The sequence below is a fragment of the Leiobunum rupestre genome, chromosome 6 (assembly GCF_980474605.1).
Source record: "Leiobunum rupestre chromosome 6, qqLeiRupe1.1.hap1, whole genome shotgun sequence".
Classification (NCBI taxonomy): domain Eukaryota; kingdom Metazoa; phylum Arthropoda; class Arachnida; order Opiliones; family Sclerosomatidae; genus Leiobunum; species Leiobunum rupestre.
Window position 1 is genome coordinate 37,741,187 of NC_143389.1, and position 17,117 is coordinate 37,758,303.

A 17,117-nucleotide genomic window follows, 5' to 3' on the forward strand; every position below is an offset into this window, starting at 1 on the left:
TTGCCTGGTGGCCCTTTGTTCTTACCTATTTTTCCTAGGATGGGACTGTTCCAAAGTTATCAGTAGTCTCAAAGTTCGAATCGGCACATCGATGAACAAATACGGTTTTAATCTGGCTTTGGCGTACTTGATAAGGGTTACCATGACTCCGCCGTCATCGCCCTCGACTCACTTCGAGCGACACTCAAAGTCGCGTTTCTTTCCGTTTCGAAGCGGATCAAACAGTGGAAAATTATTCGAATTTAATTTGTTATTAGTATTTATATTAGTCCTGTTTCTCTTCAAACGGTCCTTTTTCTCTTTTTTTTGGGGTGATTTTATTGTCTTCCTCAAGTTTTGTTTGTTTCCTTTTTATTTTACTTACGCTCTTTATTTCTGTTATACAGTATTCACAATTGCTCTATTTTGTATAAGTTGAGTGCTTTAATTTTAAATACTTCCCTATTTTAGAAATTTACGTTTTTTAAAGAAAACCTTTAAAGAAAAAAACCTGAAATAACCTTACGAAAATGATTTGATATAATATCTAAATTTGAATCAAACTGGATCAACCAGGGGTAGGCAAGGTAATTTAAAAAGGACCTCCAAGTCCTACAAAAAATTTCTAAATATTTAAAATTAAAAGTGTTTGGGAGTTACCCTTGAAATGCATTAAAATTCTACTTAAATATAGTTCAGAGAACAAAGAATTTCAAAATTGAGGGTATTATTTGGCTAGCTTTATTAATTAAGAAATAGGAACTGGGTAGCATGACGTCACGCCGTACCTTTGGCTATGGCCGCCATGCTCGTAATCTTTTTTTTACCCTATAGAGCCCAAAATCCTTCGGCTAGTCCAAATAAATAGGAGTCTCCCCTTGACCAAATCTTCCCAGCACAGCCACTTATATAGACTGAATTCAGTTGTGTTTGTATCAAATAATTTTGATAAAATCGGGATGAAGTTGAATTTGATAAATGGTAATTGGATTTTGGAATAAAATTCCATCTGTCATTTACGTAACCTGGGGAAGTAGAACATTTACTTAAAACTTTTTTTTATTCGAATGTAACGTGTGGGACAATTCAGTCCTCTCGTCCATTTGATTAATCAGGGCGAGATATGTGTAACGGCCACGCCAACGGGGGGATACGTGGGGACAGGGGTGGGGACACCCGTGGCGGAAGTATTCCGACCACCCGTTGGGGGATTGGTGGTCGTCCTCACACGGCCATCCACAAACTCTGCCTCCCGGACGCCTGAGATTACAGGAGTGAGCCACTACTCCCGGCTTTATTCAAAACTTCGAGAAAAAATATCAAAATGGCAATAAGTATATTTTTACAGATGACCCCTTTTTAGTGTTAATATGTCGTCGCCGTTAAAACAAAACCACGTAACTTGAGATACGTGGTTTTGTAAAAATTGACATATTTAGATTCTACAGCCCAATTTACGTATATAACATTAAAAACATTAATAGGTTGAAATTGAATTTCTTTTTTAAATCGAGAAAACATTTAAACGTATCTTTGATATTCACAACGCATTTCGCGCAAAAGCACGTATCTTGCTTATTTTCAGCTCCATGACGCAAAACCACGTATCTCTAAAATTTCCCTTTAGCAAAATATTTTTAAATTAAAATCCCCATAAATTCAATATTGAAACGAAATTATTAAACTATAAAATTAACTCGCGTGTAAAAACCTAACACGCGATTTCACGAGTCCCTGCAAAATTAAAAATCCCTTTTCTCAAAAAGGCCACCGAAAAGATACGTGGTTTTGTTTTAACGGCGACGATGTATAGAAATCACTACTGACCCTAGCTTTTATCGGTATCTTAAAAGCGAGTGGTCATTACAATGGCCTCCCGGTGAATAGGCGACGACGGGTCGTCTCCTCATCCCTTTCTTGACCCGTTATATTGTTCCACTCTCGCCGACCCCAATAGGAAGTCACCTCCCGTCTATTTTGGACGATTGTCCGCGCTTTTACAGTTGACAAGTTAGGGTTTGAAAGTGATGGTTTATGGCGCCACAGGTGATGTCCCGCCATTGTGGTTCAGTCTTCCGTGGAACGATTGCTTATAAATGGTCTACAAAATGGCATCTATTTAAATATAGTTTTTAATTTGGTTTTTTTTTACGAGTAAAGAGATTACGTCACCTATCCACTATCGAGATGCTGACGTCACGTAGAAACTAATATATCAAATAGAACGTAATGCGATAGACTGATTTAAAATTGATTTCATGGAAACTAATATTTAGTGCGAAGCCCTAAAGTTGTTCGGCTTAAATGAATTTATTTGTACTAGATAAAATACTCCTTTATTTTTTCCGCATACCACTTCGATTTCTATTTTAAGTGATGTTTTATCTAAAAACTCCAAACAAAAAGCTTAACTCAAGAAAATTTCGGCATAAGAAGAAACTCGAAAAATATTGTCATGAAAATAATAATATTTTTTGACGGTTTTTAGACAATTTGAGAGCAATATTTTATGTAAACACTATAAACAAAAGTATCAACTCCAGAAAAATTACCCGTAAAAACAAATACAAAAATAATTAATATTATTCGCGGTTCTTGAAAAATTTAAATTTTCTACGTTTCGAACTGCTGGCGCCATCTGGAAACATCGGAATCTAATGGCGTTACTCCTGTGAAAGGATCTTCTCCTTTGCAAATATGTCTATTTTATACCATTTAGATATAATCTTGTTATAAAAATGTAAATAATCTTGTAATCTTAGCTCCTCCCTGATGGGAAAATAAAAATTAATTAATTCATTTAGGTATTATTATACCTTATTTCTATTTAATATGTATAAATATTAATAACACTGTGAGCTTAGATTTTCCTTGATGCCCAAATCTGGGCAGCGGGAAAAAGGTTAATTATTAAATTACTTAATTAATTACTTACTTAATTAATTAATTAATTCATTCATTCATTCATTCATTCATTCATTCATTATACAAAGCCTTCGAATATTAATACGTCTGTGTTGGCTTGACATCTATTTTTTTAAAGCAGTCGAAAAAATAGAGGTTAAGCCAAATTTAAAAAACGATAGAGAAAACTTCTTTAAATATATGTTTAATGTTATTTGTAATTTCATTGATTTTTTTCCTAAATTTGCCAGTTTTCTTTAACTTTCTGGGGGCCCCCTCCTTAAGAGACGCTCCTGTACCTAAAAACAATTGTGACTCATCCCCCCTAGAAAAAAATCCTGGGTGCGCCACTGGTAGATCAAATCCAGAAACGACAGCAGTGAACCGGAAACGTTAAAACAAGAAGATAGAATGTAAAGATGAATTGTAAGATTTTTCCACTGTCCGTGCCGTGTCCTCCAGTCTACGCTATTGTTGACCCAAGCCAATCCTTTTCTCCGTAAAATTCCAGGATGGCGCGCCAACCTTTCGATAAAGATCAACGTCTTAGGATATTCCGTTTCCCCTTCTTTTCTCTCGAGCGAAGCTAAAACCCCCAATAAATAATGTCGGAAATTCTCGAAAGAGTAAAAACGTCATTTTGGGAAAAAGGAAGCATCCTGTAATCCCTTCTCATTCATTAGTTTTAAAAGTATTCTTTCCGTCTCCACTCGCCGAATATACGAGTTGTAGGTTTTTCTCGTGACGCGGGAAGGGGCATTTGGTGCGCTAATGCGCCACTAGGGAATACGAGCGACGCCACCAAAAGGTAGAACGATATTCTCTCTCTTATCGAAGTTAAAGATCCTTGGGGCGACGCGACCAATCGTACCCGATAAGAAGGCGAAGAGAGAGCGTAGAAAACGCGCGCTTGTTTTCGAAGAGGAGATGGAGGCAATTAGCGACCTCTGACGGTGGTTTCGTCTACATGTCCGCGCCAAGCCATTCGCGGTCACGTGTGAAAAGGGTCGAAACTGCTGACCAATCTTTGTAAATAGCCAAACATCAAAGGGCGGCGCGTTCGACGCGGTACTTCACGAGTAAAGACGACGCTGTTTCAAAGGTTTCTTGGAAAGGCGGGTCTGACGAATGACCGTATTGTTTTAATTACTTTGGGACGTCTTTAGATCCGTAAATCAGTTTAGGAAGTCATATATATTCCTTGGAAGTCTATTTAAATTGAATGATAGACGTTTAAAATTGTCAAAATTCGTCCATTTAGGGATGTAGAAAAGTTTTAAAAGGTGGTGAAATTGACAAAATTCGTCAATTACAGGGATGTAGAAAAATTATAAAAGTTGGAGAAATTGTCAAAATTCGTCAATTTAGGGATGTAGAAAAGTTTTAAAAGTTGGAGATATTGTCAAAATTCGTCAATTCAGGGATGTAGAAAAGTTTTAAAAGTTGGAGAAATTGTCATTAATTGCGATTTGGAGGGGTCAAGCTAACTGAAACCCTGGAATCCATTAGGAGCTGATTCTGTAAAAGTTCTTTTTAAAGCCTGAAATTGACAATATTTTATATTTTTTGCCTTTGGAAATTTTTAGATGTATTTAAGGTGATAATAAACACAAATATAGTATAGAACTTAAAAAAAGTTAAATATAATTTGATATATAACTAATATTTATACAAAATTAAAGACCGAAAGTTCTCGTCTGGGATTAATTTTTTCTACAATAAGTCTTTAATATCTTTAACTCGGCACTAAGTTAGCAGCACCCCCCGCACGTAAAACATTTGGGAGGGGCATTTTCCCCCTTTCTGACAATAACGCCCTCTCACATTACATGCAATGATAGCAAAATGAAAACTCCCGGTTTTCAGACTCAAAATTTAGTCAATTACTTAGTAAAATGTAAGTTCAAAATTGTTTTTATTATGAACATTGATTCTAAACACGAACTTTTTACATAATTTAGCCAGTAATTTAGCTTAGTCTATTACATACGCTTACAAAATGTACGACATAAACGTTCGACAATTAAGTCACATTTAACGGGCGATTTTGTGTTGGATAAAAATAGATACTAAGCTATTTTTCTTTGGTATATTGCTTTCTGTATAAACGCATATTTAGTTGTATCAAAATATTAAATTTGCGCTTTTTATTAAAAAAATGTAGGAAATTATGCAAGCAGTAAATTATTGTGTACACCTTTATTGCGAAAATATTTACCGCATAACGCGTGAGTATTTTTCTCTTCCAAAACGTTTCAAAAATTTACAAAAAAAATATAAAATTTACATAGAATTTGAGCAAATTCAGGTGTTACTCGATTAATTTATTTCCCAAAATAAGGAAATTTATAAATTTGTACAATGATATATATATATAAATGTAAATATACCTTATATTTTAATTTTTAATTATATTCTCTACAAATTGAAGACTTTTTGATAAATTCAGCACTAAACCGAAAATAATATTCTTTGGCACTTTCGATGAAATAATAAAAATTCATAAAATGACAATTCGAGCACGGTGGGGTCAAGCCTTTTATATTCGTTGTACATTTATTTTAAAACTGCCTAAAAAAGTGGCCTATGTAAATTATTGCAGTGTTGCTAGATGTCACCAGTTAAGTTCTAATATTTTACGTTATACCCTGACAAAATATATATGTATATATATATTTCTCTATATATATAAAAATCTATGAAAAAGTTATTTTTTATTTTATTTTATGCGACGGGTGAAAGAGGGGGAAAGTTTTTGGGATCGTTCGTTTCGTGTTTTAGGAGGACAAGGACATGAGCGTCGACGCGTTCCGTTGGTCGGCGACCGAACCCGCACCGATATTCTGATAAACTGGCGAACCTGCCGCCTGAGATTTGACGGTAGCTATGGAAGTACCGTAGGAAAGTCCGTGGGAAGATAAATGACTTTGAGACAAAGCGTGCGCCACCATCGTGTTGTTTCTGCCCATTCCGTGAACGGTGAGTTGGGCCGGCGCCCCTCCGCTCGTGTTCTGGTAGATGGAAAAGTGTCCCAGACCGACTGGAATCGGCTGCAAGGTCTGGTGCCCGTGTTTCGCGAGACCATACGCGTCTCCTGTAGGATAAAGTCATTCGGTTAGCAACGATTTTGATCGGATTGTACGCCTGTAGTGTAGGTCTGCCGCGTGTAGTCGTAGAAATGTAAGATAATACGCCAGTTTTATTCGGAGATAATCGGAGACGAGGGGTATGTGTCGTAATTCGTAAATGACAAAGATAACGACTTCGAACAAACCTTATCTGTTTGAAAAAGAACGATTTTGTGTTTTTACCCATCTAGCTAGCCTCGGCGAGTTAATAGAGTACCTCATTTTGAATTTCCAAGGGATGATATGTACCCGATTAATCTATAAAAATCTACTTAAGTTCTCGAGATCTCCAATAAGCGTAGATGTAATCCGTCCCAATGGGGTTTAAAACGCCAAAATTGAATATCAAAACTAAACGGTAAAAGTGTGAAAATATACGCGTTTGAAACTAGTATATAGTTTCGTTAATTTTAGAATTTCCTGGAAAACACACTACTAAATTTCTTCTAAAGAAATTGTGATTTCTAAGAACGATTCCTAAAATTCACTTAACCAGAACGAAACTATTATTTAAATACGAATGTTCGTTCGAGATTATAGGCGTTTCCTCCCTCCCTCCACCCCTTTCTTTTTGGTTAAAAAAATCGCACACCGGCTTCGTAAGATGTTATTTCCTTTCGTATAGGAAGTTTGATCCGGGTTTCGTCTTGGAGGTCAACAGCGCGGGTCCGCTTTCGGGGAGCACGGAAGTTAAGCGCGCCTGTAACTTCCCATTTTTTAATTAGGACGGTTTTGTTTTTCCGAATGTAGGCTTTTTTGTCTTTCCCGTCTAAACGCGAAGGCGTACCGCTAACTTTCTCCTATATGTATAGCGTCCTTTCTGTGGAAAAGCGCTAACGGTTTGTTCTTATCGTGGCGCGCGCAGTCGTTACCCGCGTCCCACCCACTCACCGAGTGTTTCCTGCATTCGGGCCGACCCGTGGTGCAGACTGGCTATGACTCCGCCGGTCGACTGTTGGCTTCCGTTGCTGACTACCATCGAAGCGCCGTTGGTCATCATGTGATTGTCCGGGGGCTTGACGCCGCTGCTACCAGCGCCGTTGTTCCCGTTTCCACCCATGGATCCTCCACCCCCGGAGCTCTTGGGTTTGCGTTTGCGGGTTTGAATGTTGTCCTTTTTCATGGCCAAGGGGCGACATACCTGTTTGATAAGAACGAGTTTGGTTAGGTGTACTGTCGGGTTACCAGTAGCGAAATGTATATTTACCCCGTGCAGTTTGTAGTAAAGTCCGCAAGCGTTGCAGACGGGTTCGCCCGAAGCGTTGCGTCTCCAGAGGGAGGTGTTGGTGGTTTGGCAGTTCGAGCAAGACAGGCCAACTCTACGAGAGGCGCTCTGTAAAACAGAAAGAGTACCCTTTCCGTGACTGTTTCTTCTTTTCAACATTGTACCGAGGGGCGCTGCTGTCGGAAGTAAAAGAGAAAAAAGAAAGCGAAATAAAATGAATAAAGTCCTACCAGTCGTCTTTGGTTCTTAATAAGAGGACGGTTCATGCCGTTCATCTTGTGATACAGACCACAAGCGTTGCACAAGTAATGTCCCGTTCCGTCCCTCCTCCATAACGGCGTCGAAATAGCCCCGCAATTGACGCATTCTCGTCCTTCTCCGATATAATCGCAATCTGAAAGCAGCATCGCCATTTTTCGTCATCAACACTGACCACCAACACTGACGGCGTGGATGCTGTCCAGGCAAGCAAGCAAATCGGACGCACACAAAAGCGGATCAAAGCTATTTCTTTACGGTTATAGGAGGAGAGCGAAGGAGGGTTGGATCGGGGTCACTCTCGACACGCGCCATTCTCATTATATCGAACTTTGAACCAGTCGCGGCACGCGCTGCTTTTTATCCGTAAATATAAAGCGGATCCCCAAAAACAACCACTTAAAAGCCAACTGTAGGTCTACTCCGCGCACCGGCAAACGGAAAAACAAAAGCACGAGCCGCGAGTTTGTTCAAAGCGAAGCGGTTTCGCCTTAAACGCTTTATCGCGAGATCTTGAAGATAGATTTATAATATCTGTCGGCGCTAGATTTCAAAAGAAAACTGGCTCTTTACTCCCCGCTTTCAATCATACGTATAGAAATAGGAAAACTCTTATTTGTTGAAGTTGTCCGCGAGTGGGTGACCATAATTCCCCGGTGAATAAGGGACAGGGCGCGTCAATTAGGGCCCGTAACGTATATTCTACATAAATCCCTCGAGTAACGGTTCCCTCAACACCGAGAGCTGTCTCGGGGTTTATTTTTTTGCGTCGCGCGTATTTCTAGTCCGGCGTTTTCTCCTGGGGATGAAATATTACGGAGCTATCCGTTAACCTATTTAGTGCACCGCCGAACCAAATAAGCTCCCTCTCGAGATGGGTCAAGGACGCCGCTGACAAGAAACTTTGCCGAAGTTATAAACGCGACCTTTTTTACGGTTTAAATCCGACGGTATTTCGGTACGGGCGTACGAAATAGCCTCTATCTCATTAGGGTATAGAGGATTAGTTCCGACTAGCTTACTGTTTGAATTATATTAAGGCTTAGTCGAGCGTGTGAAGTAACCGATGTTTTCAAAACTTTGCTGGCAGTTCTTTATCGGAATTATGAGACGCTGCTACGAAGGTAAATTGATAAGAACGACGGGTTACTGAATAAATGTTAAGTTTAAATTAATATTAATTGTACTATTAGTTAGAGAAAATATCTTGTTACATAACGTAGCTTCTAAGGGATAAGAGCAACTTCTATCAATATGACTGCTATTAAAGTTACGAATAACGTCACAAATGAACCGATGTTTGATTTATAATTAAAGGTTTTATCGAGAGTTTAGAGAGCGTAAATGATATGGACTAGAAGCTAGTTTAGAGTTTCGAATATTTTCGATATATCGTTCTCTAGGGTTGCCACACGTCAGGGAAATGTCAGGAAATTGTTAAGAATTTGTAAAAAAAGTTAGGGAATTTAGTTTTATCTTGACACTATGTTTGTTATTATTTAGATACTTCAAAGATTAACGTTGAAATTCTTTTGTTCTGAAATATAAGTTCAATAAAATTTATTAACTTTTGATAAATGTTAAAAAACTGTCTAATTTTTAAAATAACTTAAAATGGTAAGGGAAAACAGGAAATAGTCAGGAAATTTGGATCTGAGAATATAGTGGCAACCCTGTTCTTGCTAACTTCAAAATCTTCTATTCACCCACGAAATAAACCCCGTTTTCAGCTAGGCTAATACCCAAGGCACCACCTTAGGCATAAGTCATCAAGCGACTTTTGAAGCCTTTAATTCAGGTGGCCGGGTTACAATGCGTAGGAGGGTGGTGGCAAGCCCTCATGCCACGCGAGCCAACAGCTCCCTACACTAACTATTAACTAATCATTTTAATGACATAAGAGTGACGAGGTTGGTTAATTGGATGAAATTACTTCCATCACATTTTCAACCCTAAATAAAGCCCATTTTTTTTACAACCCTCACGTGACGATTTGTTTAGGTAAAATTCAATGTAATATAAATATGTCTTGTGGGAATTGGTAGAAAGTCGTTGAAGGAGCCTCTCTTGTTTCGACACTTTCTCGGGGTGCAAAGACAGACTGTATAAAGCGCACTTCAACAGGACATAAAATCGGCGCGCATGGTGGTGGGTCCTTGCCAGAATTTGTTTAGAGCTTCGAACTCTTTTTTGCCCCAAAACGACACGACACTAAGCTGGACGAGGGCCGAAAGTGTTTACCAAAAATGCCTTTTTTTTAAATTCCGTAAGTCGCGTTTTTATAACCACCTCGTAGACTCGTAAAAAAAGAAACCGTTTATAGGCGAAGAGGGGGATGCTCTTCTTCAGTCTTAACTAAATACTAAGGTCCACCCGTTTAGCAACGTCCGTCGCTTTTTCGGATATCTCTTTCTCGAGGTTATTTCGCGTAATTTGATCCCCATTCGTCGAAAAAGCGTTTTCGGCATCAAGAAAAAAAATCAAGATTCAGACCGAATTTTTTTATACAGAAGTTTTTTGCTTTTTTCGAGAAAATAACCTCGGAAAAACTAATCTAAAAAGTGGACGTTGAAAGATCATTCACGATCTGGTGCCGACCGAGATGCTAAAATATATACGTCCCGGGTAAGAGAAATTAAGACATTTTGAGGAGGAAATTCGCAATCGCGAGGGACCCATAGATCATAAACTGTCCCAGATGAACGCATCCGATAACAATTATAAAAATTTGATCCCACTAGCGAAGTAGCGGTTTCGCCCGTTATACTGGTTCAATTGACTCTCGCCTATAACCCAAATTTGAAACGAAACAGATATAAGGCGAATCGATCAATCTATCCTTTGTTATTGTACGTAGCCCTAAAGCAACGTTTATTGGTTATTGGGGGTTGCACTCGCGAAGCTTATTAATAATAGAAAATGTCTACTAACGCCACTCACCTAACGGCGGAGAGCCGTGCTCCTGGCCCTGGTTCAAGCCATACATCATGATGGAGCCATTGGGCGACTCAACGCTGACGTTGCGGCCTCCGTAGACGTTGAGCGGAGATCCGGAGTTGGCGTTGCGGTTAGCGTGTCCGCCGGTGTTAATGGGCGTACCGTGTTGGTCGTACCCTTGCCATAAGTTCGGAGGGGACATTTCTCCTGACGCGTTTCCGCTTCCGGAAACCCCTTGCAAATACGGGTAATGCGAATAGCTGTTGTTCCTCGCCAGTCCAGAGTTACCCACTAAAGCGCGTCAATAAAGAATTAATAAACGAAATGAGGTTTTTAAAATTTGACGTGACACTTACGTTGAAGAGGTTTGTAGTCTTCCGAGCCGGAATGACCCCAAATGCCGTTTCCTCCCGGAGACGCGGGCTGTTGCAATTGGCCGTGGTCGTTGGTAACGACTCCGTTGATGCCGTACGGAGTTGACGTGTAGAGTTTAGAACCGCTAGGAGATGTCACTTGGATGGGGGAGTAGAGATGCGAAGCCGGGGACTGACTAGCGTACGAGACGACTGATTCGTTGGGGAGGTGATGGTAGGTCGTCGACGGATGTCCGATGGATTCCAACGTCAGTAAATCTCGGCTGGAGCTACCATTAGCTCCGTGCAACACCGGTGACGAGGAATCCGAGGGAGAAGAGGTTCGGACTTGAGGCGGGGACTCGGGACTGTAGTAATTGGAGTTCAGTCCGGGAACGTTGACTACTGGAGCTCTGAGTTGGTGTTGTTGAGCGGATACGGCCAAAACGTCGGACATGGAGACGATGTGAGGCCCGATGGACGACGCCACGGTGGCGTAATCAGGTACTTCGGTCTTGTAGACGTGCTGCTGAGGATGGTGGGTGCCTTGCATGCTGTGATGATGAATGGTGCTCTGCTGGGCCGTTTGCTGCTGAGTGTACTCTCGATGCTCTTCGGAATTACCCTGATCGCGTTGGGAGGGGGAATGACTAGCGGGACCAGTCTGATCGCGAGATCCGTCGTTATGAAGAGAATCGTCTTCGGAACTTCTCAAGGCTTCTCGTTCGTTTCTTTCCTAATTACGTAAGAATGAGAATTACAATCGGAAATAGAATTACGTTACCAAAGCGTTCTAACCGATTCCATTTGCTGCGAGTAAAGTTGCTGGTTGTCGACATGACCATTATTGCTCTCCGGGGATTCCCTCTTAATTTCGATTCTCTGATGAAGACTGTCTTCGGCGGCCGAATTGGCCGGACTGGACCTTTCATTCGGAGATTCGTTTCTCGAATCGTGGCGAGAGGACGACTCGTGATCACCCCAAACAATGGCGCTCATTTTATGATCATTCATATCTACAAATACGGTTAAATAAGTAAGTGGAAAATTCTCAATCTTGTAATACGACATTCTTCGTAAGAAACTCCAGCAAACTAACCGCCAATGTTTATATAGGCCTTATTAAAAAAATACATTGAATTTAAAAATAATAACCCACCGTCAACGCATTTTTCTATAAAATAGGGGAAATGTTTATAATTATTTTTTAATATATAATATACCGCAATAGACCAGAAAAATATAAATTTCTAACGCATTTCCCTTTTTAAATATCCGCGCGTTTTAAAATATTCAAATCGCTAGAATATAGGATAAGAATGTTGGTTGTTTGTTCGCGTTATTAGCGTCCGTATCGTGGCAGGGGTAGATTACAGGGGCTCGCTATCCTCCATCGGCGGAATCAAATCTCATTTATATAGGAGGCTTTAATGCTAGCGATCAGATTATTTCGTTTTTGAGATTTGGGAAGAAGAGAAAGAACGTACCTTTTTCTTGTCAAGATGGGATTTTTTTGGTGTCGGAGGACTATAGTGTGCCGAGATGGATAGTGAGCCGGAGAGAGATATTGGGAATCAGCGAGAGAACGATACGACGAGCTACGCTTCCCCCGAGCTAATCGCGAAGAGCAGCCCACCGCCGATGCCCCGATTAAAACGTACTGGCCACTCGCACCAATCGGAAGCCTCGATAAGGATCGTAGGAAATGAAAGGGGGAAAGTTGCGACGATGAGACAAGCGCTAAATCTTAAATACCCGTATCACGCGCGCCGATGCACGCCCCTAGCGATGATCAACTTTTTTTTTTAAATGCAATATGTATAGTTTACAGAAGGCGGCTAAGGTTTCGCCAGGAGTCACGTGGACACCGACAAGTACTCCCCGGACCAGGGTTAGTCGGGTCAAGGGCTTTAATGACCTCACTTGATTTGAAGTAGGTTTGGTCTTTGTATTATAGGTTGACGTAACACCGATAGGCCTACACAGTCGCAATTAACTTTTAATTTAGCTCGTCGTTAAATCTTCTAGCATAGAGTAAATTGAGAGCAAATTGAAAAAAAAAATAAATTTTGGAGCAAATTGAAAAAAAATTAAATTTTGGAGCAAATTGAAAAAATTAATTTTGGAGCAAATTGAAAAAATTAATTTTGGAGCAAATTGAAAAAAAAAATTTTGGAGCAAATTGAAAAAAAAAAATTTTGGAGCAAATTGAAAAAATTAATTTTGGAGCAAATAGTTGATTTTATAAAATGTCTTTACGCTTGCCCAGCTTGTTGAAATGTTGCCCTGGACTAGTTCAGCCAATGCCTAAGAATGAGTTCATAAACTCTTTAGTCGGAGAGAAAACGGATCCACAGCTGAAGCGGGGAGGCAACATTTCAACAAGATGGCCAAGGTTATTTTATAAAAAGAACTATTGAAAAAAATAATAAGTGACTGACGTCGTACGACATCACCAGTGCTTTTTCCTATAGATAAAAAATATTCAGCCCAAAAATGGCGGCCAGGGTCAAAACTACTATAAAATCATTCAAGGCGCTTATTTTAAAATGTAAAATGGCGTTACCTTAATTCGTAGTTTCTATGGTAATGACGTCACTACTTTTATTTTAAAATTAACAAGTACGTATGTGTAAACATTTGTTTTGAGAAAGGGTGAAAACGTTTACTCGTAAACAAAGTAATATTTTCGAGTGCAAATATTTTCAGTTAATAACGTAATTGTAAAGAGGGCGCTATTGCCAAATTATTGGCTTATATTTTGGAGAATTTTATTTCTCGGGGGCAATGAAATTTTACAGGGATTTCCGCAAATGACTATTAAAGATTATGTTTGTTTCTCGAAAACGGAAGTTGGGTCGCGCCAGGTCAAAGGTCGCGAAATTATTTTCCTCTCTCTCTCATCTTGAGAGCCCTCATCCACCCCCGACACCAGAGAAATAAGGCCTTCTAGAATTTTAATGTATTTGCTCTTTTTTGACGACATATTTGCTTTCGTATGAAATCCCAGAACAGTACATTGGACCTAGTCAACTTAAACTGATAAGAGGGAACCCTCCTCTTATCATCTAGAGGAAAAAAGCCTACTTAAATTATTTGCCAGAAATATAGTGTAGTGGTATGATCTGAAGTAATTAATATTTATCGAGGAAAACTTTCATTCGGGATAAAAATAAAATGCGGATTAAAAAAAACGTTTGTGTTAAAGGGCAAAAAAATCAAAATTCCAGGTAGCCAGGGGCGGATTAACACTTACGGCGCCCCTAGGCACATAAAATTTTATCGCCCCAAATCCAAACTAGCTGTTGATTTCAGGTTTTGTTTTGAAAATTAAAAACCATTTAAAAAATATAACTTACTAACTTGTAAGTATCTACTAGTTTGTATTCCCTTCACCTTGGATCGGACCATTATTGTATTTTTTAGCGTTTGGATAATTGTGCAACAAGATTACTGTCCGTCCAATGTGACGATATTTCAGCGATATTTTTAATAAATTCGCCGAAGAATGATTAAATGTGACCTGTTTTACAGTTTCTTCGTTTTACTACATTAGACTGTCTAATTTTGAACAAAACGTTTGAGAAAATGGAAAAACGATATCAGAATATTGGCGCCTCTAGAAAAGTGGCGCCCTAGGCACGTGCCTACTGTGCCTAATGATTAATACGCCCCTGCAGGTAGCTCCACCCCCTTTCAAACATTATCTCAAAAATTCAAACGATTCTGTGGCCCTTTAATCATCAATTATTAACAAGTTACGCTAATTATCATAGAAACGATAATTAAATGGCAATGATATTTTAAATCTAATTGACATGACAGATATATCTTAAATCAGATTGATTACGTAAGCAAGTCTAAAAGCCTCAATTACGGTCTATTATTAAATTGAATTTCATTAATAAACTAGAAACAATTAAAAGTATTTTTTATAATTATTTAACAGAGCGTATTTAACATTAAAATTGCAAAGAAAAATTATCAAAAATGAAAAAGTGTTAATTATAATTTCAAAATGATTTAGCCGTTGGTAAAAATAAAGTAATGGTAATGTAAAATTAATTTAAAAATAATAAAAACTTTTTAGAAAAAAATGGAATTTGAACCATAATATTGACAATAATAAAGTTTGAGGAATTTGGGGTGACAAATCTAACGGCAAAATAATCTCCCTTAATGGGGAAGATATATCGCGGCGGCCTGATAATTAAAGTCTTTATTAATATACCCATACAGTCTCTTAAAAATGTTACGGAACTTGCTTGTCTCGTTCCGTGTATTTAAGGATAAATTTAAATCTAATCAACAAAGTTAGGTCGTTTCCGATTGCTTTTATCGTGCATATTGTGAATGAAGCCTCATCATTTCAGCTACCGCGTTTCGCCCAAATGGTAAATGGTCGGACCCCTATTGCGCTACGGTTTTCCCAATGACACTGAAAGTGTTTTAATATACTTATTTATCGGCGATTACATAACAATTTCATCTGATCCAATTCTCCCGATATTTTCACTTACACAATCTAAAGATTACTAGATTCAGTTTGTTTACAATCTAATTAGGATTAAGCGGATCCCCCCCCACCCACTCTCAAGCTACGGTATTTTAATTAACGTTTAAATAAAACCTGTTAGAAGCCTAGAAGTAGTAACATAAAGAAAATTTCGCACGCGCCTCCTGATAGAAAAAAAATTGCTGGGCTCGCGCTATCAACTTTTGCCTTACAAATAAAACTAACATAAATACGTTATTATTTTAGTCAGTGACTCGCGCATGCGTGAAAGGGGGGGGGGAATAAAAATAGCGGCATTTATTAAAGAGCTTAATGAAAACTTGAAAATGGTATGTTTTGAAGGCAAAAATTTGTATTTGTTTTAAACTTGAAGTATTTTCTTTTGGTATATGTGGAATTTTTCACGACAGCTATCTCGCGTGAAATATTTGACCTCTTCGAAATGTTTATTTTTGGGTGCTGAACTTCGATCTTTATAAAAACATTTAACAGAAGCTATTTGGTTGTCGTAATGGCTAATATAATTTAAACGTTTTCCGCAAACTATACCTGCACCCTACCTTTCGCTCAACTCCTATCTCGCCTTGAATCGCTTTCATTATAATATACTTATAGCATAAGTAACATACTAACCATAAATACGGCATTTCATATAGGTTTAATGCTGAGTAGTCTATTATAGTCCTTGGTAGAACTGTATTTAAGGTGGGACATATTTCGCCACTAGGGGGCTCTGCACTGAACTAAACCTTGATTTCGAGATGATTCTGATAATCAGTTCGCTGATAATTTTTACAAAACATTTACTTATATTTATTATGTTACAGCTGATGTTATTAAGCGTATAATGGCATAACACCAGCTCCTTCTCAAATATAATTATTTATTTATCGCGAAAGTTGTAATAAATAAAATTAAGTAATAAAATAATAAAAATTACATGAAAAAAATTAGAATTATAATCTGATTTTTGCCCAGTAAAATACTGTATTTATCCACACCAACGTGGGCACCCGTTTAATAGCTATCGACCACGGGGACGCACGATTAATACCTATCGACCACGGGGACGCACGATTAATACCTATCGACCACGCCGATGCACGTTTAATACCTAGCGATAAATTAGTAGGAATTATTCAAAAATTAAATAAAACGGTACGCAAAATCCGTAAAATTATTTTTTAGCGCTCTACAAATGTTAAAGGTGTGCTTAGAAATTTTTCGAAGGGAGGGATAAGAATTATACCAATACAGTGATTTCAGTATCACGTGACCTATGCTTTTTCCCATGGAGAAACAATCCCGCCCAAAATGGCGGCCATAGCCAAAGCTACGAACTGAAACTACTCTATACTTAAGGTTTAAATTTGGTAATTCTAAATTACCCGTAAAAATGCAAAAATTTCAATTACCTTCAAATAACGTTTTGTTCGTATTTGCCACTAATAATCGGAGAGTTCTGATCCCATCCGATAGCGTCAGTCCGACATCACTGCATTCCGCCGTTTCAATGATGCCCATTATTCACGTTTGACCGAAAAAACCACGAACTTAAAATTTTTACCCCACGAGGTTCTGGAAAAATCAGACTGTATTCTAAGGGTCTCAACCGCTAATGAAAGAAATTGACTCGGGATGATACCCCTTTATACACAGATTTCATGTTGGCATTTCGATTTACACCCGCTTTCGTCAGTTGCACATATTTCCCCCTCCCCTCCCCGGATTCCAGGGCCGAAAAATGGCTTCAATAAATGGTAGGGAATATTTTCAAGTGCCTGAGTCATTCGTTTTGTTGTAGGGATGATAATTTT

The 17,117-nt window shown here is 38.7% G+C and overlaps 1 protein-coding gene across 10 annotated transcripts; it reads right to left on the reverse strand.

Annotated features, from left to right (window-relative positions):
* Positions 1-5,067: 5,067 nt before the first annotated feature.
* On the reverse strand, positions 5,068-16,921 carry LOC149940818 (uncharacterized). Of its 10 annotated transcripts, none has more exons than XM_090177013.1 (8): positions 16,716-16,921; positions 11,583-11,800; positions 10,788-11,520; positions 10,426-10,722; positions 7,467-7,630; positions 7,219-7,344; positions 6,903-7,152; positions 5,068-5,977 (listed from the first exon to the last, which is right to left on the reverse strand). In XM_090177013.1, exons 1-8 carry the CDS (start codon positions 16,822-16,824, stop codon positions 5,661-5,663), a joined length of 2,214 nt encoding a protein of 737 aa, XP_090033139.1. In that variant the 5' UTR covers positions 16,825-16,921; the 3' UTR covers positions 5,068-5,660. The 10 variants fall into 10 exon arrangements, with proteins under 10 accessions (XP_090033139.1, XP_090033140.1, XP_090033138.1 ...); XM_090177014.1 differs by having other exon boundaries at positions 7,219-7,409; positions 7,526-7,630; positions 10,435-10,722; positions 16,716-16,920; XM_090177012.1 differs by having other exon boundaries at positions 7,219-7,412; positions 7,526-7,630; positions 10,435-10,722; positions 16,716-16,920.
* Positions 16,922-17,117: the final 196 nt, after the last annotated feature.